Consider the following 22645-nt stretch of genomic DNA (forward strand, 5'->3'; position numbering starts at 1 on the left):
TCATGTCACCTGACTGGTCCCCTCACCTGGTTTTACCTGACTTCTCTGGTCCCCTCACCTGGTTTTACCTGACTTCTCTGGTCTTCTGATCTGACTTGACTCAGGTCCTTTCATGTCACCTGACTGGTCCCCTCACCTGGTTTTACCTGACTTACCTGGTCTCCTCGTTTGACTGTTGTTCCCTTACCTGACTGGTCCATGAAATGACTGGTCCTACACCTGTACACCACACACACACACACACACACACACACACACACACAGATCTCCGTACACCAGCAGGGTCTTTGATAGGGATGCCCTGTAGGGTTATGCTCTCGGAACTTGGGTCAGAAAAGAAAGAAATGTAAATAAAGAAAGAGAGAAAGAAGCATGTGCAGATTCACTTGCTTGCCTGCACACATTCTGTGTCTCTCTCTCTGTGTCTTTCTGTATGGAGGTCCATGTTTGTTCAGTTGTCTGTCCTGGTCAGCCATAAGATACTGTCAGCAGATTGTGTGAGCACAGTTTGGTTTTTATCAGTGTTACTAGTTATGTGTGTGTGTGTGTGTTGATGGGAGAGAGTGTTTCAGACTTCAGACGTTAACGTGGTACTGATTTGGGGTGATGTAATTGTTTGCAGTGGTATATCATATATAAAGCAGCTCGTAGGATTCTATAAATGTTGTGATTGTGAAACAGATATCAGATTTTGAGATTTGTAACTGTTGCTTTGTGAGTGGATGTATTTGAAAATTAGTGCTTTGTGTTTGAAAGTGAGTGCTTTACAACCTTATAACTATGTTTCACCTCGTAGAAAGCATTGACACATAGATGCAGGTATAAGAGAGAAAACCAAGCTATGTTACTTTACCCCAGGGCGTTGTTCTTCTTGTGGGGTAGAGGGGGCCATGTATTTAACTTTTTGTCCAAGGTATAGTGTTGGTGGGGGGAGGGGTAGTGACACGCTTCATGTAACTCACCCCGGGGCATTTTTTTGGGGGGGGGGGTGCGGGGGGGGTGAAACAGGCAAGTGACAAGGACCGTGTGTGCCATCAGGTCCAGCAATGATCCACGCTGGGCAGTACCCCTACCTGCAGACAACCCCCTGGGGGATTTACGCCCCCAGTCTGATGCAGCAGGGGACTGGACAGCAGACTCCAGGGCAGCAACAGCCCCAGATGATGCGGGGGCAGGGGGGCCGCCCCCTCACCCCCAACCAGCAGGGCGAGTCCATGGGCACCCCCAACCCCCCTCAGATCAACACACAGACCCTGCAGACACAGAGTGAGTGTGGGCGAGGGGGAAGAGAGAGAGAGGCAGATGGTTTGAAAGGTTCTCCCTCTCGCTCTTGCTCAGAGATGCCAATTTTGCCATATTTTGTTACGTTCGGTCACAGTTTGTTCTGACGTTACGCCAACGTCAAAAATGTTACGAGTTCCTTTTTGATGAGACTGCATGGTCACATGCTTTCTTGTTGTAACATTACCTAGGCACTGTATCTGTCCATCACAAGGCCAGTACAGTCACTACTAACCTTGGTCTCACATGATGATGTCCAGATAATCACATGTTTGTTTACATTGAAACAGCATTGAGTGGACTAATCAGCTTAATCGTAGCAGTTACACCGTCTTGCAGGTTGGCCCAAGTGTTTGCATGCCTTGTAGATAAAATGTACATTTGCTGATGTGGCTCGGAGTCCTAGTGTTTTTACCAAATTCAGAACGTTTCTACCAAATTTGCTGAATGTTCCTACAAACACTTCACAGGGGTTGGCATCTCTGCTGATAACTGTCCTCCAGAAGTGATGTCTGTCATGTGCTGCCCCCTGTAGGGCTCTTTCAGCATGAACAGGTTGTCTTCCTTGGAAGTCGGTTTTGGACATTTTCCTTTCTGTAGTTCCCTGTGGTCTTTGTCCAGTTGAGGAGTTTTCTTGCTCTCCGTTTCTCTCTTTGTGTTTTTTGTTTGTTGGGGTTTTTTTTGTTTCTTTTTTTTTTATCTTGTCCATTCACGTGTATGTGGTGTGTGACTCCCGTTTCCTGTCTCCAGACGTGACCATTGAACGAGTGAAGGATGATATGTTTTGACGCACGCAAGTTGTGCGTTACCTGTTGGCACTCATTTGTTGGTTAGGCTGTTTTTTTGTGTGTTTTTTCAAGTTGGCTGCTTGTATCTAGTTTTGCTGTAGTGTGTGCGATGATTTTTTTTATTTCAGTTTTTGTTTATTTGTTTTTTTGTTTTGTTTTTCAGAATGACCCGTGTCATAGGCATGTTCTGATTTAAGCTGCTGTTATGTGACTAATTGTGCATTTTCATCTTTCAGGTTTAAAAAAAAAAAAAAGAATTAACAGAAGAAGAAAAATATTCCCCACATGCTAAGAGGCGGTTTGTACCACATGGTTTTGTGTTTATAGATTTGTTCACGTTGTTTTCAGCAGTGGTGTGGCCCCTAGGCTATAAGCCCAGGCTGAATGGAATGTACTTTAGCGTGTTGGATGGTGCTGCAAGGCACCAGTGGATAGCTTGCTTTCTGCTGGCTGCTGCTGCTGTGTGCTGAAGTCTGTTGGATGGTGCTATAAGGCACCAGTGGATAGCTTGCTTTCTGCTGACTGCTGCTGCTGCCGTGTGCTGAAGTCAGTACTGTGTTGGATGGTGCTGCAAGGCACCAGTGGATAGCTTGCTTTCTGTTGACTGCTGCTGCTGCTGTGTGCTGAAGTCAGTACTGTGTTGGATGGTGCTGCAAGGCACCAGTGGATAGCTTGCTTTCTGCTGACTGCTGCTGCTGCCGTGTGCTGAAGTCAGTACTGTGTTGGATGGTGCTGCAAGGCACCAGTGGATAGCTTGCTTTCTGTTGACTGCTGCTGCTGTGTGCTGAAGTCAGTACTGTGTTGGATGGTACTGCAAGGCACCAGTGGATAGCTTGCTTTCTGCTGACTGCTGCTGCTGCTGTGTGCTGAAGTCAGTACTGTGTTGGATGGTACTGCAAGGCACCAGTGGATAGCTTGCTTGCTGCTGGCTGCTGCTGCTGGTGTGTGCTGAAGTCAGTACTGTGTTGGATGGTACTGCAAGGCACCAGTGGATAGCTTGCTTTCTGCTGACTGCTGCTGCTGCTGTGTGCTGAAGTCAGTACTGTGTTGGATGGTACTGCAAGGCACCAGTGGATAGCTTGCTTTCTGCTGACTGCTGCTGCTGCTGTGTGCTGAAGTCAGTACTGAGATGCACCATCAGGATAAGATGACTGCAGCATTGCTTGCACAAGGAGAACCTGTGGGAACGATGACCATCAGGTTGTGGTGGTCTCCCCTCCAGGGAAAGGGGGGCACTCAGTCTGGGTTTGCTGCTGTGCGATAATTGTTGGCGGGAGGTGGTGCACAATTCTGTTTGTTTAGAATCCAGACTGACTTGCTGAACAATGCTGCAGTGACTCGACAGCTTGGCAGGATCTCTTGTGTGGGTTCTGCTATCCCCAAAACATTGTTCCACTCCATAATTCCATAATTAAGATTCCTAGTTTGACTCGGCTTCCTTCAGTTTGACTGGACTCTTTTGGATCTGTCAGGTCCAGTGTGTGAGTGGGTGTGGTTTAGAACGTATAGTAATGGTTGACACTGTCAGATGATCCGTCAGATCCAGTGTGTGTGAATAGGTGTGATTTTGGATGTATAGTAATATTTGACACTGTCAGATGATCCCTCAGATCCATTGTGTGTGATTGGGTGTGATTTTGGACTTAAAGTAACAATTGACACTGTCATATGATCGTCAGATCCAACGTGTGAGTGGGTGTGGTTTTGGTTGTATAGTAACGATTGACACTGTCATATGATCCCTCAGATCCATTGCGTGCGAGTGGGTGTGACTTAGGACGTATAGTAACAGTTGTCAGATCCAGTGTGTGGGAGTGGATGTGGTTTAGGACATATAGTAACAATTGACACTGTCAGATGACCCATTCAGTGCGAGTGAGCGTGTGTGGTGTAGGACATGTAGTAACAGTTGACACTGTCAGGTGTGAGTGGGTGTGGTTTAAGACGTGGAGTAACGATTGACACTGTCAGATGATCCATTCAGTGCGAGTGTGTGTGTGTGGCTTAGGACATGTAGTAACGATGGACACTGTCAGATGATCTGTCAGGTGTGAGTGGGTGTGGCTTAGGACATGTAGTAATGAGTGGGTGTGGGTTAGGACGTATGGTAACAATTAACATTGTCACATGATCCATCAGATCCAGTGTGTGTGAGTGGGTGTCGCTTAGGACGTGTAGTAACGATTGACACTGTCAGATGATCCAACAGATCAAGTGTGTGTGAGTGGGTGTCGCTTAGGACGTGTAGTAACGATTGACACTGTCAGATGATCCATCAGATAAGTATGTGTGAGTGGGTGTGGCTTAGGACGTATAGTAACGATTGACACCGTCAGATGATCCATCAGATAAGTATGTGTGAGTGGGTGTGGCTTAGGACGTGTAGTAACGATTGACACCGTCAGATGATCCATCAGATAAGTATGTGTGAGTGGGTGTGACTTAGGAAGTATAGCAATGATTGACACTGTTAGATGATCCGTCAGGTGTGAATGGGCATGGTTTAGGACGTGTAGTAACGATTGAACCTGTCAGATGGTCCATCAGATCAAGTGTGTGTGAGTGGGTGTGGCTAAGGACATATAGTAACGATTGACACTGTCAGATATCATCAGGTGTGAGTGGGCATGGCTTAGGAAGTGTAGTAACGATTGACACTGTCAGATAATCCATCAGATTAAGTGTGTGTGAGTGGGTGTGGCTTAGGATGCATAATAATGATTGACACTGTCAGATGATCCATCAGGTGTGAGTGGGCATGGCTTAGGACGTGTAGTAACGATTGACAATGTCAGATGATCCGTCAGATCCGGCGTACCAGCTGATGACACCCACCTACATGATGGACCAGAATGGTCAGCTGTTGCTGGGAGGACCTCGCAACATGGGGGTCCGTCTGGTGTCTCCACACACCTCCCTTCTGGTGCCCGCTGCTGCCCCCAACCAGCAGGGTGAGACAACCCTCCCATGCTTTTGCTGTTGTGGTTGTCTGCCTTGCTAGGCTTGGATAGTTGTCCCCCTTGTCTTGTGGTTGTTAGCTGTGCCAGGCAAGGATCTGTCATCACCTTATCGGCTTCTAGGCGCTGTGTGTGTGTGTGTGTGCTGTCATACATTGTCAGTGTCCAAATTTGTGTGAGGCGTGACTTAGCTAGGGTCTAACCCAGCCACTGTGGCGTGGCGGTTCTTACACTGGAGCCATGAGAGGAAAGTAGGGGGTTCAAACTGTTACTAGGCATCAGATTTTTCAGCCCTGACGTGTTCATGGTCAGAGCTGTGGACAGATGACTAAGAGCACAAGTTGGGTGCCACCCCAACAAGGAGGATGCATTTATTGTGACACCGGTTAGATCACTGGGCTGTGGCTGGCGTGGTGGTGGTCTGCAAGTCTGGTCTGGTTGGCAGATGGTGAATGTGGCCTGCTGTCTAAACCTCTATGGATTTTCTCAGCACCAGCACATCAGTTGGCATCTTTTCTCTGTTCTTGGGGGAAGTTTTGCGAGCAGTGCATGCTGGATGCGTTTGTTTTTCTGTGACTCAAACATGGGTTGTGTTCATGGTCTTGTATGTGCATATATTTTGCTATGGCTCATTGGACACAGACATGGGTTGTATACAGGGTCTTTAACGTGCGTATTTGACCATCTGTGTGCATACACACCAGAAGGTTATTGCGTGTTCAAAAATTTCCTGTTTGTAGACTACAGGCATTGTGCGCCAAAACAGAGCAGACTGTTGTGTTTCTGGATTCAACATAAATACCCAACTGCTTTTGAGGTGGAACAGTCTGTGACTGGATTTGTGTTGATGGAACAGTCTGCATGCTGTTTTGTGGAGGTTTATGGCCACACATAGGACAGGCCATCACTCAGGCAGTCTTTGGCTATATGTATTGTATTCATTTTACCCCTGTAAACTGAGTATGACTGTTTACATAGTGGGCTTAAAACAGTCATACACGTAAAAGCCAACATGTGTACATACGTGTGAACGTGGGAGTTGCAGCCCACAAACAAGGTAGTAGTAGTAGTAGTAATCACTTTTGTCACAACTGATTTTCCCTTCAGGTTGTTCAGGGATTGTTCACCACAGTGCAGCTCTGCCTGTTATTTTATTGTGGTTTTTTTCTGTCTGCATGTGTGTGTTTCACCTCCAAAGTGGATTTTTCTGCACAGTTTTTCCAGGGACAACCCTTTTGTTGCCAAAGGTTCTTCCATGTGCTGTGAATGTGTGTTGTAGACGGGATCTTGGTTTATCATCTCGTTAGAAAGACTAGCACCCAGACCCTTACTGGAGGTCTAGTGGAGTGGGGAGTAAAACTGCAGGTCTGTGTATGGGACCAGTGGTCACTCCCCCTGCTTAGTCGTCGTGTTACCACCAGCACACTGTCTCTAAGTCATTGTGTTACCACCAGCACTCTGTCTCTACCTTGTGTTACCACCAGCACACTGTCTCTAAGTCGTTGTGTTACCACCAGCACACTGTCTCTAAGTCATTGTGTTACCACCAGCACACTGTCTCTACCTTGTGTTACCACCAGCACACTGTCTCTAAGTCGTTGTGTTACCACCAGCACACTGTCTCTAAGTCGTTGTGTTATCACCAGCACACTGTCTCTAAGTCGTCGTGTTATCACCAGTACACTGTCTCTAAGTCATTGTGTTACAACCAGCACACTGTCTCTAAGTATTGTGTTACCACCAGCACACTGTCTCTACCTTGTGTTACCACCAGCACACTGTCTCTAAGTCGTTGTGTTACCACCAGCACACTGTCTCTACCTTGTGTTACCACCAGCACACTGTCTCTAAGTCATTGTGTTATCACCAGCACACTGTCTCTGAGTCGTCGTGTTATCACCAGCACACTGTCTCTAAGTCGTTGTGTTATCACCAGCACACTGTCTCTAAGTCGTTGTGTTATCACCAGCACACTGTCTCTAAGTCATTGTGTTATAACCAGCACACTGCCTCTAAGTCGTTGTGTTACCACCAGCACACTGTCTCTAAGTCGTTGTGTTACCACCAGCACACTGTCTCTACCTTGTGTTACCACCAGCACACTGTCTCTAAGTCGTTGTGTTACCACCAGCACACTGTCTCTAAGTCATTGTGTTACCACCAGCACACTGTCTCTAAGTCATTGTGTTACCACCAGCACACTGTCTCTAAGTCGTTGTGTTACCACCAGCACACTGTCTCTAAGTCATTGTGTTACCACCAGCACACTGTCTCTAAGTCGTCGTGTTACCACCAGCACACTGTCTCTAAGTCGTTGTGTTACCACCAGCACACTGTCTCTAAGTCGTCGTGTTACCACCAGCACACTGTCTCTAAGTCATTGTGTTACCACCAGCACACTGTCTCTAAGTCATTGTGTTACCACCAGCATACTGTCTCTTAACTCATTGTGTTATCACCAGCACACTGTCTCTAAGTCATTGTGTTACCACCAGCACACTGTCTCTAAGTCGTTGTGTTACCACCAGTACACTGCCTCTAAGTCATTGTGTTACCACCAGCACACTGTCTCTAAGTTGTTGTGTTACCACCAGCACACTGTCTCTAAGTTGTTGTGTTACCACCAGCACACTGTCTCTAAGTTGTTGTGTTACCACCAGTACACTGTCTCTACCTTGTGTTACCACCAGCACACTGTCTCTGAGTCATTGTGTTACCACCAGTACACTGTCTCTAAGTCGTTGTGTTACCACCAACACACTGTCTCTACCTTGTGTTACCACCAGCACACTGTCTCTAAGTCATTGTGTTACCACCAGTACACTGTCTCTGAGTCGTTGTGTTACCACCAGCACACTGTCTCTAAGTCAAGTCCTTGTGTTAGCACCAGTACACTGTCTCTAAGTCATTGTGTTACCACCAGCACACTGTCTCTAAGTCATTGTGTTTACCACCAGCACACGAAGTCGTCGTGTTACCACCAGCACGCTGTCTAAGTCGTCGTGTTACCACCAGCACACTGTCTCTAAGTCATCGTGTTACCACCAGCACACTGTCTCTAAGTCGTTGTGTTACCACCAGTACAGTCTCTACCTTGTCATGTTACCACCAGAACACACATTACTGCTACTGTGTGAGGACATTGGAGATGATGTTAGGATTTGTGTCAGTGTGTATGGTTGAGAATGTTTGAAGATAACAGCTGTGTGTGAAGATGAAAGAAACAGATTCGTCAAGGGTAGGTGATTTGTATTATTTGAATAATTTCTTTTATTCCATTCGTTTTGGAAAGAAACGTGAAGGATTTTAACCTCCAGATGTCGTTTTGCTCATTGTAGTCTGTTATTATTTTCAGGTTTGTAATGTGCTCAGAAGTTTGTTGCTGATGTTTCTATTATATTTTAATTTGAACCTGTCTATTATGTTTTGATTTGAACCTATTCAGTTTACGCTGAATATTGTTTTTTTGATGTTGCTGTAACACTTTTGATTTTCTCTTATTTTCCGCAGAGCACATGAAGAGTTGTTTTTAACTTTTTGTTTTTGTTTTTTGTTTGTATTTATTATTTTTTTGTTTTAGCAGATCACATGAAGAGTAGATTTCAATGATGTATTTCATGATTTCAGTTTGTTCTATCATCCCAGAGATGTGGTTGTGCCCAGCCTGGCTGTTATTAGAACATCAGATACGATTTTGTTGTAGACATTTTGCAAATAGATAGCATTGACATTTTCTAAAGAATTGGACGTTGCTGTGATGACGAAAGTGAGTTTGGTGATGTTGCGTGTTGGGAAAGCTAATGTCGGCTGACTGTGGCTTCCTGTAGGAGGCGCCAGTAGCATGGCCCAGAGTCCTTTGCGGCTTTTGACGACACAGACCCAGCAGATAGGCACTCCTCCCGTCATGTCCAACTCGGCCAACTCCTCCGTCACCAACTCCACACTAGGTCAGTGTGTGTGTGTCACAGTCTGGGTTTGTGTGTCATGGTGTGGGTATGTGTCACTGTGTGTTACAGTGTGGGTGGGTGTCTTTGTGTATGTCACTGTGTGTTATAGTGTGTGTGTCACAGTGTGGGTGTCACTGTGTTTGTATGTGTCACTGTGTGTTATAGTTTGGGTGTCACTGTGTGTGTATGTGTCAGTGTGTGTTATAGTGTTTGTGGGTGTCACAGTGTGGGTGTGGGTGTGTGTCACTATGTGTTGTAGTGTGGGTGGGTGTCTTTGTGTGTGTATGTCATTGTGTGTCACAGTGTGGGTGTCACAGTGTGGGTGTCACTGTGTGTTATAGTTTGGGTGTCACTGTGTGTGTATATGTGTCGCTGTGTGTAATGGTGTGTGTATGTGTCACAGTGTGAGGGAGTGTGCCCATATTAAACAAATAGCTGACAATACAAGGTGTGGTGGTGTGTGTTGTCATGATGACTCAAGGTGAGTGTGTTGTCGTCACGACTCGAGGTGTGTGTTGCCATGACGATTCAAGGTGTGTGTTGCCATGACGATTCAAGGTGTGGTGTGTGTTAAGACGACTCGAGGTGTGTTGTCATGATGACTGACGGTGTGTGTTTTCATGTTGTGTTGTCATGATGACTGATGGTGTGTGTTTTCATGTTGTGTTGTCATGACGACTGACGGTGCGTGTTGTCACCTTCAGGGTTCTCCCCGACAAGCACCCTGAGCTACACCACAGTCACCCCCAGTGTCTTCCCCCCCATCACTGCCAACCTTGGTCTGCAGAACGGCTTTGGCAACTCGGGTCTGGGGCAGCTCAACACCAGTGCTCCTGGCACCATCGGTGGGTGAAGGGGGGTTGTATCCCCTGTGTGTGTGTGTGTGTGCGTGTGCTGCCAGGCACAGCACTCAGTAAGCTGTACAGGGCAAACGTTTCGAATCAAGTGTTTTTTGTTTGTTTGAAGAGCAGAATCACTACATCCTCTGTGTGTGTGTGTACACAGCAAGGCACAGAAGTTGCTTTGCTATACAGGTCAAACAATTGACTTGGTATATTTTTGTTGTTTTAATTCTGATGTGATGGACTGAATCATCACATCCTCTGTGTGTGTGTGTGTGTTTGTACACAGCAAGACACAGCAGTGGCTAGGCAGCACAGTGCAAACATTTTGTTGCATATTATTTTTGTTGATTTCATGGAGGACTGAATCGTCACGTCTCATGTGTACACAGTCGCTCAGCTGCGCATGGCAGACATTTATTTATCATGTGATGTTACTGGTTTTGCTTGGATGTCAAAAGAGGAAGCTAAGGGATACAGAGGGGAGGTCAGCTTCTTCCGGGAGGTTATCAGCCATAGCTACTTTCGTTTTCTTTGCATAGGCGGGTATTAGTTTGCACAGGACAGGAATTGGACTCCAGAGTCTGCACTAGTGGGTCACGGTAAGTGTGTTAGATAAACGTAATTTTGGTGTCATATACTGTACCATGTCAAACTGATGCAAACTAGGCCTATGGTTTGCTCTGTTTGGCCAAATTTCGCGCGGCTAACAGTGAAAAGACGCCCCTCTTAGTCTGGCCCGCTCTTAGCCAATCAAACGCCTCTAACAGCTATAAGCGCTGAATCATCCCTTTGGCCAAGGCTCTCCACGCCATCTTGTCAGGTTTTCGCTCTGTCTCGTCTAACGCTTTTTTTGGCTATTAAGCGTTTTCATTTGGCCTTATTTTGTTGTATGCGGCTTGCATGTGTATTGTGCTTACATTCTGTGTACTCGTTTCGACTCGGCCCCCTCGATTTCTTCGTATTTTTCTACCTCTGAGTCGATCCTGTCTTTCCTTTCTCTGTTGGGGATCGTATTGTTCGCTGGGTGCTTACGCGCGGTACCATGCCTCGTTTGCCATCCTACGAAGGCAGGGATCATGATGCTGGCAGAGATACTCGCCAAGAGACTCTCCCAGGCCCGGAGCTCATGATTTCTCCCGATAGGGACCGCGGCGATGCGTCTGCAGACGCTGATCGCGGAGGGGACGCTCGTCCCGATAAAACGGTCATGAAGGGGACCGGGGGGTAAGGGATTCGAGCGTCACCTCCTGAAGTGTCCCAGCGCGAGGCGGGTGGAAGGGGGAGTAGCACGTCCTCTCTTGGTGGTGGGAACTCGCGGCTGGGTGCGGACTCCCAAGGGGAGGCCGCCCCCCGCCGTTACCCGGGTCCCCACACGGAGACGGCCCTCAGGGGCCCCAGTGCTATTTCCCCTCCTCCCTTCTCGGTCGACCCCCCTCCCCCACCTCCTCCTGGGGGAGAAAAACAGTTGGTTCCGGGGGGGGGGGACCTCCACTTAGCCCACCCCGGGCCAAGCCACCCCAGTCTCCCCACGGGAGGGGATTCTGGGCGCGTGGCAACCTGCTCTGCAGGTCTCCCCGCTATCCGGCCGGTCTCCCCTGCTGGGGGAGTCCCGCGCGTGTCAGGCGGTTCCGGGCAGTCAGACCGCCGGCCTTTCGGCCTGTCTGACACCCAAGTCGGACCTGACCTCCCTCCGACTTGGCCAGGCTTTTCCCTTCAACGAGGTCAAGGCACCAGTGACCCTTGGGGCTGGGGTCACGGGATGGCTGGTGCCCACGGGTGGTATCCCCCATTCTACCCGTACTGGGGTGCACCTATGGTGCATGCTGGGTTCCCGGGAGGACCAGGGACTAACCCCTGGTCCGCTCCCCACCGGACCCAACCCAGCACAGACCACAGAGTGACACACACAGCCCCGACAAGAGGGATTGACTCTTCGTTGGGCAGGTCGAGCTCCTCGACCAGTGTTAACACTACAGCCTCGAATAGGTCCTCTGTCAGCACGCAGGTGACCGCCACGGTCACTACGGCTTCCTTTTCAGGACCGACGGCAGCTGAGGGACCCCGCTCAGCCCGTGGGAGCCTGCTGGTCCCACCTACCCAGCCCTCAGTCCTAAAAGGAGATGAGTGGGTGTTCGTCCCCTCACAGCACTCGTGGGTCCCTCTGGCGTCCAGGGACGCTCTCTCTGAGAAGGTGTGGCACCCACCATCCCAAGCATGGTTGGACCTACGGTCCACACACTGCCCACCCTCTTCAGGTGTCAAGGACATAACAGAGGAGACCAGGGTCCCTGCTCGGGATCGCCCCAGCTCATCTCGCTGGGCTGACCACAGCCCACAGGACGCCCCCGTGGGTACATCCACTTGGGATGGCACCCAACAGGGGATGGACTGTGAACAAGAAGGACAGCCCCTGTCTTCGGATGAGGACGAACAAGCAGATGAGCACTCTTCGCCCCCATCCCAGTGCGACAAATGGAGCCCACGCCTCCCTAGGGACCAGCCTGAACCAAACTCGGACTTTGCCGAGCTCGAACTGACCCTCCCCAATAGGGTCACACATGCTGAATCAGTCCCTCAGGCAACTTTGTCACCCTTAACCCTCCTACGGTCAGGTGACTCTAACTCCAGAACCACAAGGCGACTCAGAGTGCCAGAAATGGCTCAGGAGTGGCTTAATAAGCCAGCCCGCACTGTCAGGGGTGCTGCTTCCATCCCTCCTCCAGGCAGGGAGTCACTCTCTGCCCCGGGCACTTTTGCCCCAGGCAAGTTCCTTAAAGATCCCTCCAAGGGAGGAGTGTGGTCCTGGTACACACAGGACCACCCTGCCTACAGGGAAGCAGAGCCCTCCGCGCAGGACAGGATGTTGGTCTCACAGCGCACCACCTTCCCCACCTCAGCTACTCTTCCCTTTAAGACATTTGCAGAGTGGGACAAACTGGCCCGCCGCTGCCTCCTCGAGGTGTCCACGGCTTATACCTTCTTTGACGCGTTCCTCCACAGAGCCAATGAGCTGTGGGAACGACGTCCAGTTCAGCAGGACACGGAGTCTCCTTCCTCTGGCCTGCCTGGCCTCTTCTCAGACCCGAGGTTAAACACTTTTGGCAATCGAGTAGCGTCTGGTCTCACGGCAGCTGCAGACGCAGCTACCAGCCTTCACTTCAATACGGTGCTAGCGCGGCGGGATGCTGTTCTCCGCCTCTCTAACATTCCAGTAGAGGAGAGGGCTGCTCTGCGGTCCATCCCAGCACAGCAGCACTCCCTCTTCGGCCAGTATGCGCCGCATTTTGTCAGCCACAGGGCAGAGACAAACCGGGAGGTGGCCTCATATTTAGCCCAATCCTCCCAGGGGCGCCAGGGTTCTATGCCTTTGAAGAGACCCGCCACCAGGGCTCCTCCATATACCTCGCCTCCTAAGCCAAAGCGGCGTGCTCAGAATCAGCGGCAGAGGAACAAACCACCTCATGGCCGTCCAAGCCGTCCGGCCATGCCCAAGGCCAGAAGGCAGCACCCCCAATGACTGGGCCCCGATTCAGCACCGCCAGTCGTTCAGCCCCTCCAAGTAGGAAACTTGTCCCGGCACGCGCATCAGTGGCGTGCTCTGGGACTCAACGACTGGATTGTGTCGGTGCTAGAGTCGGGGTACATGCTCCCTTGGGTGGGGGACCGCCCCCCTCTAAGATCCACTCCTCCTCCTTATGTGCCCAGCTCGATGGAGCAGGAGAGCGTCTTAGAGAAAGAGATATCGCACCTACTCCTCATAGGGGCGATATCTCAACTCTCGGACCCGGGCCCCGGTTTTTACGGCCGGTTGTTCGTGATTCCAAAAGTCTCCGGAGGGTGGAGACCAGTCCTGGACTTGTCCCCCCTCAACAGATTCCTCCCCAAGATGAAATTCAAGATGGACACACAGGCACAGATTCGGGAGACCATGCAACAGGGAGATTGGGCGACGTCCATCGATCTGAAAGATGCTTATTTCCATATCCTCATCCACCCGGCATCCCGCCGGTACCTGAGGTTCGTGTGGAGGGACAGAGTGTTCCAGTTCTCTGCCCTCCCATTTGGTCTGTCCCTTGCCCCTTTCCTGTTTACCAAGGTGGTGCGGGAATTGGTGTCAATCGTCCGGTCGGAGTCCATTCGGCTCTGTGTGTACCTGGACGACTGGCTTATTCTGGCCCAGTCACAGGCTCTGTGCCAGAGTCATACAGCCAGACTTCTAGACCTGTGCTCCCAACTGGGCTTCATCACGAACCAGGAGAAATGCGATCTGTCCCCGAGCCAGTCCTTCGACTTCTTAGGGATGAGATTCGACACGCGGTCCATGATAGTCTCTCCGACGCCAGATCGGTGGGACCGTCTGGCAGGCCTCCTCAACCACTTGCGCCATTCCTCCCAAGCAACGGCGCGGACACTTTCTTCCCTCCTGGGCATGATGGAGTCCATGGCACCTCTCATCCCTCTGGGCAGGGTTCTCAAGCGCCCTCTTCAGAGGGCACTCGGGCTACGGTGGTCCCAGAGCACTCAGCCATGGGATACCCGGATATGTCTGGGCGAGTGGTTCCTCGAGGTGACATCAGAGTGGTTAACCACCCCTCTTCTGACACAGGGGGTGCCCATAGCCCCACCTACTCTTCAGGTGGCACTATTCACAGACGCCTCCTCCATGGGCTGGGGAGCCCACATGGACTCACTCCAGGCAGCAGGGACTTGGTCCCCGGAGGAGCGCCTATGCCACATCAATGTTCTGGAACTGGAGGCAGTTCGCAGGGCTCTCCAGCACTTCATAGCGGAGGCCAAAGGCAAGACCATTCGCTTGTTCACGGACAACACAACAGTCACTTGTTACGTGAACAAAGGGGGCGGAGCGCACTCGGCAGACCTCTCTCTGCGGACCGAGGCTCTCCTCCGTTGGTGCCACAGCAGGGGCATTGCACTTTCAGCGAGACACATAGCAGGGAAAGACAACATTTTGGCAGATGCTCTCAGCAGGTCCAAGAGTGTCATACACACAGAGTGGACCCTGGACAAGGACACCCTGCAAGGAGTGTGGGAACAGTGGTTCCGGCCGATGGTGGACCTCTTTGCGACAAGGTTCAGCAAGAGACTTCCCACTTACGTCTCTCCAGTCGCCGACCCAGAAGCATGGGCAGTGGACGCTCTCTCTCTAGACTGGAGCAGTCTGATTGCCTACGCGTTTCCTCCCTTTCCAATCCTGTCCAAGGTGATACGGAAAGCCAGGTTGGAACGCCCGCAGATGATCCTCATTGCGCCGAAATGGCCAGCCCAGCCCTGGTTTCCGGTCCTTCAGTCCCTGACACATGTTCCACCACTGGAACTGGAAACCAAACCTCATCTGCTGAGGCAGCCTCGTTCGGGCATTCCTCACTCCAATCCTCAGATCCTCCACCTGCACGCGTGGCTGCTGTGCGGGCGGATCTGTCAGCATCACCATTGAAGTCTTCCACCCCTCGGTCAGCCTCTGTGTCCGCCGCGCTGACCAAGGGGGGTGCCTCCTCCGACCTCCTCTCCATAGTCTCCAAAGCCAGGAGGGAGGGAACAGAGACTTTGTATGACTTTCGATGGAAGAAATGGCTGAGTTGGTGTACAGCTCAGAACATTCCCCCTACTAACCCTACGAGCATGCAGCTGGCCAACTTTTTGGCTCACTGCTCCTCGGTTCTCAACCTGTCTGCTAGTTCTGTGAGAGGGTACAGGTCTATTTGTACCACTATCAAACAGCTAGGTGGTCCCGCTTTTGAAGCTGATTTCCTGCTCAGAGAAGTGGCTAGGGGCGCCTCTCTGAAGGAAGCTAGGAATCCCAGAAGAGTGCCCCTCTGGGACTTGTTCCTGGTGCTGGATTTCATTCGAAAACAGCCCTTTGAGCCATTGGGGACTATTCCTTTTGACCTGCTCACTCTCAAGACCACTTTCCTTCTGTTGCTGGCCACGGGCCGTCGTAGAAGTGAGATTCATGGTCTTAGTGGTCTGCCACAAGATCTAGCATTCCACAGAGATGGTTCCATCACTCTTCGTTTCCTTCCAGAGTTTCTGGCTAAGAACCAAGACCCCGAGGTCCCTTCCCCCTCTCTGAGGGTCAGACCTTTTTCGGATATTCTGGCACAAGATGATGAAGATAGGCATCTCTGCCCCGTTCGGTGCCTCAAATACTATTGCAATAGGTCTCGCCATAGGCGTTCTTCTCAGAGGCGCCTTCTCATCTCCCTCAATGAGAATTACAAGAAAGATATCGCTGCAGGCACCATTTCCCGCTGGGTTTCCCAAGTCATTCGTAGAGCCTACTCTCATGCACACAAGGATCTCAGCTGTCTTAATCCCAGAACACACGAAGTGCGGGCCATAGCTACTTCGGCTGCTTTCCAGCACTCGGTACCACTGCAGCATGTCTTGGAGGCAGCCTTCTGGCGGTCGGAGAATCCCTTCATCAACTTCTACCTCCGGGATTTCCGTATGACCAGGGCTGACGGTTCCAAGGGGATTTCCTTTGTCGCGGCTAACACTGCCGTCTCAGTTTCAAGGGCTCCCCATACGAACCAGTAGGCGTTGCCCTCCTCCATTTGCTTTAAATTCTGCATCAGTTTGACATGGTACAGTATATGACACCAAAAGGAGGAGTTTGTATTATACTCCATGTTTGGTGTTTACATATACTTACCATGTCAAACTCGAATGCCCGCCCGTCCGTCCCCGCGTCTCCGCCGTGGTTCTCATGGGGCATTTTCATTCATGGCCACGGAATGATTCAGCGCTTATAGCTGTTAGAGGCGTTTGATTGGCTAAGAGCGGGCCAGACTAAGAGGGGCGTCTTTTCACTGTTAGCCGCGCGAAATTTGGCCAAACAGAGCAAACCATAGGCCTAGTTTGCATCAGTTTGACATGGTAAGTATATGTAAACACCAAACATGGAGTATAATACAAACTCCTCCTTTTAGGGAAAAAATGTCCTTTTGCTTAGATACTACGTTTCTTTCCACATACAGACTATAGATAATACTGTGTTCCCTTTCAGGCCAGCGTCGCGAGTCATTTGAGGTGAAGCGACCTCAGCTGAACACAATGGGCAGTTACTATGGCAGCGCCCTGGGCAACATGGCGCCGTCCCCTGCAGGACCTGGCAGTATGGTGCCCTCTGGCCCCTCCATGACTCCGCCCCCCACCCTGTCAGGGTCGTCCTCTACCGTCTCCATCAGTGAGTCCTCTGTCTGTCTGTCTGTCGTGTGTGTCACACTGTGTGTCAGTATGATGCCCTCTGGCCCCTCCATGACTCCGCCCCCCACCCTGTCAGGGTTGTCAACTGTCTCCATCAGTGAGTCCTCTGTCGTGTGTGTCAGTGTATCCTTTGTGTCTGTCAGTCCTGTGTGTGTCTGTCATGGAGTCCTGTGTGTGTCTGACAGTCCTAGAGTGTGTGTGTCAGTGAGTTCTGTGTGTCATGGAGTCCTGTGTGTGTCTGTCATGGAGTCCTGTGTGTGTCTGATAGTCCTGGTGTGTTAATGTGTGTCAGTGAGTCCTGTTTGTGTCTGTCATGGAGTCCTGTTTGTGTCTGTCATGGAGTCCTGTGTGTGTCTGTCATGGAGTCCTGTGTGTGTCTGATAGTCCTGGTGTGTTAATGTGTGTCAGTGAGTCCTGTTTGTGTCTGTCATGGAGTCCTGTGTGTGTCTGATAGTCCTGGTGTGTTAATGTGTGTCAGTGAGTCCTGTTTGTGTCTGTCATGGAGTCCTGTTTGTGAGTCCTGGTGTATGTGTCAGTGAGTCCTGTTGTGTCTGTCATGGAGTCCTGTGTGTGTCTGATAGTCCTGGTGTGTTAATGTGTGTCAGTGAGTCCTGTTTGTGTCTGTCATGGAGTCCTGTGTGTGTCTGATAGTCCTGGTGTGTTAATGTGTGTCAGTGAGTCCTGTTTGTGTCTGTCATGGAGTCCTGTGTGTGTCTGACAGTCCTGGTGTGTTAATGTGTCAGTGAGTCCTGTTTGTGTCTGTCATGGAGTCATGTGTTTCTGTATGACAGTCCTTGTGTGTGAATGTGTCCATCGGTGAGTCCTGTGTTTGTGGCTTGACAGTGGGCATCGATAACAATTCTAAAACATTTGCTCTTGTTGAAAATGCTTTGAATACAAACTTCTATAAACTGACACGGAAAGATTCAGCGCTTATAGCTGTTAGAGGTGTTTGATTGGCTAAGAGCGGGCCAGACTAAGAGGGGCGTCTTTTCACTGTTAGCCGCGCGAAATTTGGCCAAACAGAGCAAACCATAGGCCTAGTTTGCATCAGTTTGACATGGTAAGTATATGTAAACACCAAACATGGAGTATAATACAAACTCCTCCTCTTGGTCTCTCACTCACACAAGATAACAGCATGGACATCTTAAAAGCAATTGGATATTCATGACAGCATGGTGATGGTGTGTGAGAGAGGTATGTGATGGTACACACAGCATGGTGATGGTGTGAGAGAGAGGTATGTGATGGTACACACAGTGACATGGTGATGGTGTGTGAGAGAGGTATGTGATGGTACACACAGCATGGTGATGGTGTGAGAGAGGTATGTGATGGTACACACAGTGACATGGTGATGGTGTGAGAGAGGTATGTGATGGTACACACAGTGACATGGTGATGGTGTGAGAGAGGTATGTGATGGTACACACAGCATGGTGATGGTGTGAGAGAGAGGTATGTGATGGTACACACAGTGACATGCATGGTGATGGTGTGAGAGAGGCATGTGATGGTACACACAGTGACATGGTGATGGTGTGAGAGAGGTATGTGATGGTACACACAGCATGGTGATGGTGTGAGAGAGAGGTATGTGATGGTACACACAGTGACATGGTGATGGTGTGAGAGAGGTATGTGATGGTACACACAGTGACATGGTGATGGTGTGAGAGAGGTATGTGATGGTACACACAGCATGGTGATGGTGTGAGAGAGGTATGTGATGGTACACACAGTGACATGGTGATGGTGTGAGAGAGGTATGTGATGGTACACACAGCATGGTGATGGTGTGAGAGAGGTATGTGATGGTACACACAGCATGGTGATGGTGTGAGAGAGAGGTATGTGATGGTACACACAGTGACATGGTGATGGTGTGAGAGAGGTGTGTGATGGTACACACAGTGACATGGTGATGGTGTGAGAGAGGTGTGTGATGGTACACACAGTGACATGGTGATGGTGTGAGAGAGGTATGTGATGGTACACACAGTGACATGGTGATGGTGTGAGAGAGAGGTATGTGATGGTACACACAGTGACATGGTGATGGTGTGAGAGAGAGGTATGTGATGGTACACACAGTGACATGGTGATGGTGTGAGAGAGAGGTATGTGATGGTACACACAGCATGGTGATGGTGTGAGAGAGAGGTATGTGATGGTACACACAGTGACATGGTGATGGTGTGAGAGAGAGGTATGTGATGGTACACACAGCATGGTGATGGTGTGAGAGAGAGGTATGTGATGGTACACACAGTGACATGGTGATGGTGTGAGAGGTATGTGATGGTACACACAGTGACATGGTGATGGTGTGTGAGAGAGGTATGTGATGGTACACACAGTGACATGGTGATGGTGTGAGAGAGGTATGTGATGGTACACACAGTGACATGGTGATGGTGTGTGAGAGAGGTATGTGATGGTACACACAGTGACATGGTGATGGTGTGTGAGAGAGGTATGTGATGGTACACACAGTGACATGGTGATGGTGTGTGAGAGAGGTATGTGATGGTACACACAGGACATGGTGATGGTGTGTGAGAGAGGTATGTGATGGTACACACAGTGACATGGTGATGGTGTGTGAGAGAGGTATGTGATGGTACACACAGTGACATGGTGATGGTGTGAGAGAGGTATGTGATGGTACACACAGTGACATGGTGATGGTGTGAGAGAGAGGTATGTGATGGTACACACAGGCATGGTGATGGTGTGAGAGAGAGGTATGTGATGGTACACACAGTGACATGGTGATGGTGTGAGAGAGGTATGTGATGGTACACACAGACATGGTGATGGTGAGAGAGAGGTATGTGATGGTACACACAGCATGGTGATGGTGTGAGAGAGGTATGTGATGGTACACACAGTGACATGGTGATGGTGTGAGAGAGGTATGTGATGGTACACACAGCATGGTGATGGTGTGAGAGAGGTATGTGATGGTACACACAGCATGGTGATGGTGTGAGAGAGGTATGTGATGGTACACACAGCGTGGTGATGGTGTGAGAGAGGTATGTGATGGTACACACAGTGTGGTGATGGTGTGAGAGAGGTATGTGATGGTACACACAGTGACATGGTGATGGTGTGAGAGAGAGGTATGTGATGGTACACACAGCATGGTGATGGTGTGAGAGAGGTATGTGATGGTACACACAGTGACATGGTGATGGTGAGAGAGAGATACGTGATGGTACACACAGTGACATGGCGATGGTGAGAGAGAGATATGTGATGGTACACACAGTGACATGGTGATGGTGAGAGAGAGATACGTGATGGTACACACAGTGACAGCCTCATGGTGTGAGAGGTACATGATGGTACACACAGTGACAGCCTCATGGTGTGAGAGGTACATGATGGTACACACAGTGACAGCCTCATGGTGTGAGAGAGGTACATGATGGTACACACAGTGACAGCCTCATGGTGTGTGTGTCCAGACGCCTGTGGCACAGGTCGGCCCTACTCAGCGGCACCAGGGGCAGAAGCCAAGTACCGCGGCAACCTGATCTCTCCCAACGGATTCTTCCCCCCGAACAGCATCTTCCCCACAAGAATGGCTCCTCGCAGGTAAACAGCCACTTCCTAGGAGAGGGGGGGGGGGGGGGGGTTGTCACCTGGGCTTGGGTTTGGTGAAATGTGTAAGCCCTGTTGAGGTTCAGTGTAGAAAGTTGAGCAAGCTGTGATCAGATTGAGTGTTGAGCAAGCTGTGATCAGATTGAGTGTTGAGCAATCTGTGATCATGCTCGGTACAGTTTAGTGAGGTCTGTTCATACATGTCGTACAATTCAGCCAGTTCTCATTGGGCATACACTGGTTCATTCAGGGGGGGGGGACAAGTGGAAGACAAAATGAAATGTTTGCATCAAAGTGTAGATCAGTACTCTGAGCAAGCTAGGAACAACGTGGAAATTTGTGAAAATGTCATGGAAAAGTTTTGGAAAAGTCGTGGAATTTTGAAATTGTAAACCAGTTTGGACCCAGTGTCATCTTTGTTCCATTTATTAGCATGTAGGTTTTACAGAGTGGGAGGAAAACCCCTAACTAATCATGTGTCATATAACACAACAAGAAAGGTGGTGGTGTTTGAATGGGTGTGTGGTTTTAGTGCATCTCTCAGCACAAGACGAAGAAAAGTAAGTGGAAGGTGTGTGTGTGTTCTAGTGCATCTCTCAGCACAAGAAGAAGAAAAGTAAGTGGAAGGTGTGTGTGTGTTCTAGTGCATCTCTCAGCACAAGAAGAAGAAAAGTAAGTGGAAGGTGTGTGTGTGTTCTAGTGCATCTCTCAGCACAAGAAGAAGAAAAGTAAGTGGAAGGTGTGTGTGTGTTCTAGTGCATCTCTCAGCACAAGACGAAGAAAAGTAAGTGGAAGGTGTGTGTGTGTTCTAGTGCATCTCTCAGCACAAGACGAAGAAAAGTAAGTGGAAGGTGTGTGTGTTCTAGTGCATCTCTCAGCACAAGACGAAGAAAAGTAAGTGGAAGGTGTGTGTGTGTGCTGGTGCATCTCTCAGCACAAGAAGAAGAAAAGTAAGTGGAAGGTGTGTGTGTGTTCTAGTGCATCTCTCAGCACAAGACGAAGAAAAGTAAGTGGAAGGTGTGTGTGTGTTCTAGTGCATCTCTCAGCACAAGACGAAGAAAAGTAAGTGGAAGGTGTGTGTGTGTTCTAGTGCATCTCTCAGCACAAGAAGAAGAAAAGTAAGTGGAAGGTGTGTGTGTTCTAGTGCATCTCTCAGCACAAGAAGAAGAAAAGTAAGTGGAAGGTGTGTGTGTGTTCTAGTGCATCTCTCAGCACAAGACGAAGAAAAGTAAGTGGAAGGTGTGTGTGTGTTCTAGTGCATCTCTCAGCACAAGACGAAGAAAAGTAAGTGGAAGGTGTGTGTGTGTTCTAGTGCATCTCTCAGCACAAGAAGAAGAAAAGTAAGTGGAAGGTGTGTGTGTGTTCTAGTGCATCTCTCAGCACAAGACGAAGAAAAGTAAGTGGAAGGTGTGTGTGTGTTCTAGTGCATCTCTCAGCACAAGACGAAGAAAAGTAAGTGGAAGGTGTGTGTGTGTTCTAGTGCATCTCTCAGCACAAGACGAAGAAAAGTAAGTGGAAGGTGTGTGTGTGTTCTAGTGCATCTCTCAGCACAAGAAGAAGAAAAGTAAGTGGAAGGTGTGTGTGTTCTAGTGCATCTCTCAGCACAAGAAGAAGAAAAGTAAGTGGAAGGTGTGTGTGTGTTCTAGTGCATCTCTCAGCACAAGACGAAGAAAAGTAAGTGGAAGGTGTGTGTGTGTTCTAGTGCATCTCTCAGCACAAGAAGAAGAAAAGTAAGTGGAAGGTGTGTGTGTGTTCTAGTGCATCTCTCAGCACAAGAAGAAGGAAAGCAAGTGGAAGGTGTGTGTGTGTTCTAGTGCATCTCTCAGCACAAGAAGAAAAGTAAGTGGAAGGTGTGTGTGTTCTAGTGCATCTCTCAGCACAAGAAGAAAAGTAAGTGGAAGGTGTGTGTGTTCTAGTGCATCTCTCAGCACAAGACGAAGAAAAGTAAGTGGAAGGTGTGTGTGTGTTCTAGTGCATCTCTCAGC

The 22645-nt window shown here is 49.6% G+C and overlaps 1 protein-coding gene across 1 annotated transcript in view; it reads left to right on the top strand.

The window, feature by feature from the left end:
• The window catches only part of LOC143277125 (pumilio homolog 1-like), a 77494-nt gene that overhangs the window by 39121 nt on the left and 15728 nt on the right, over positions 1-22645 (top strand). Inside the window, exons 11-16 of the mRNA XM_076581863.1 lie at positions 1039-1266; positions 4877-5020; positions 8854-8973; positions 9678-9818; positions 16846-17025; positions 20525-20654. Of these exons, the coding sequence (XP_076437978.1) occupies positions 1039-1266; positions 4877-5020; positions 8854-8973; positions 9678-9818; positions 16846-17025; positions 20525-20654 (943 nt within the window). The remainder of the gene's footprint in view (positions 1-1038; positions 1267-4876; positions 5021-8853; positions 8974-9677; positions 9819-16845; positions 17026-20524; positions 20655-22645) is intronic.

This window comes from Babylonia areolata, chromosome 33 (genome assembly GCF_041734735.1).
Source record: "Babylonia areolata isolate BAREFJ2019XMU chromosome 33, ASM4173473v1, whole genome shotgun sequence".
Classification (NCBI taxonomy): Eukaryota; Metazoa; Mollusca; class Gastropoda; order Neogastropoda; family Buccinidae; genus Babylonia; species Babylonia areolata.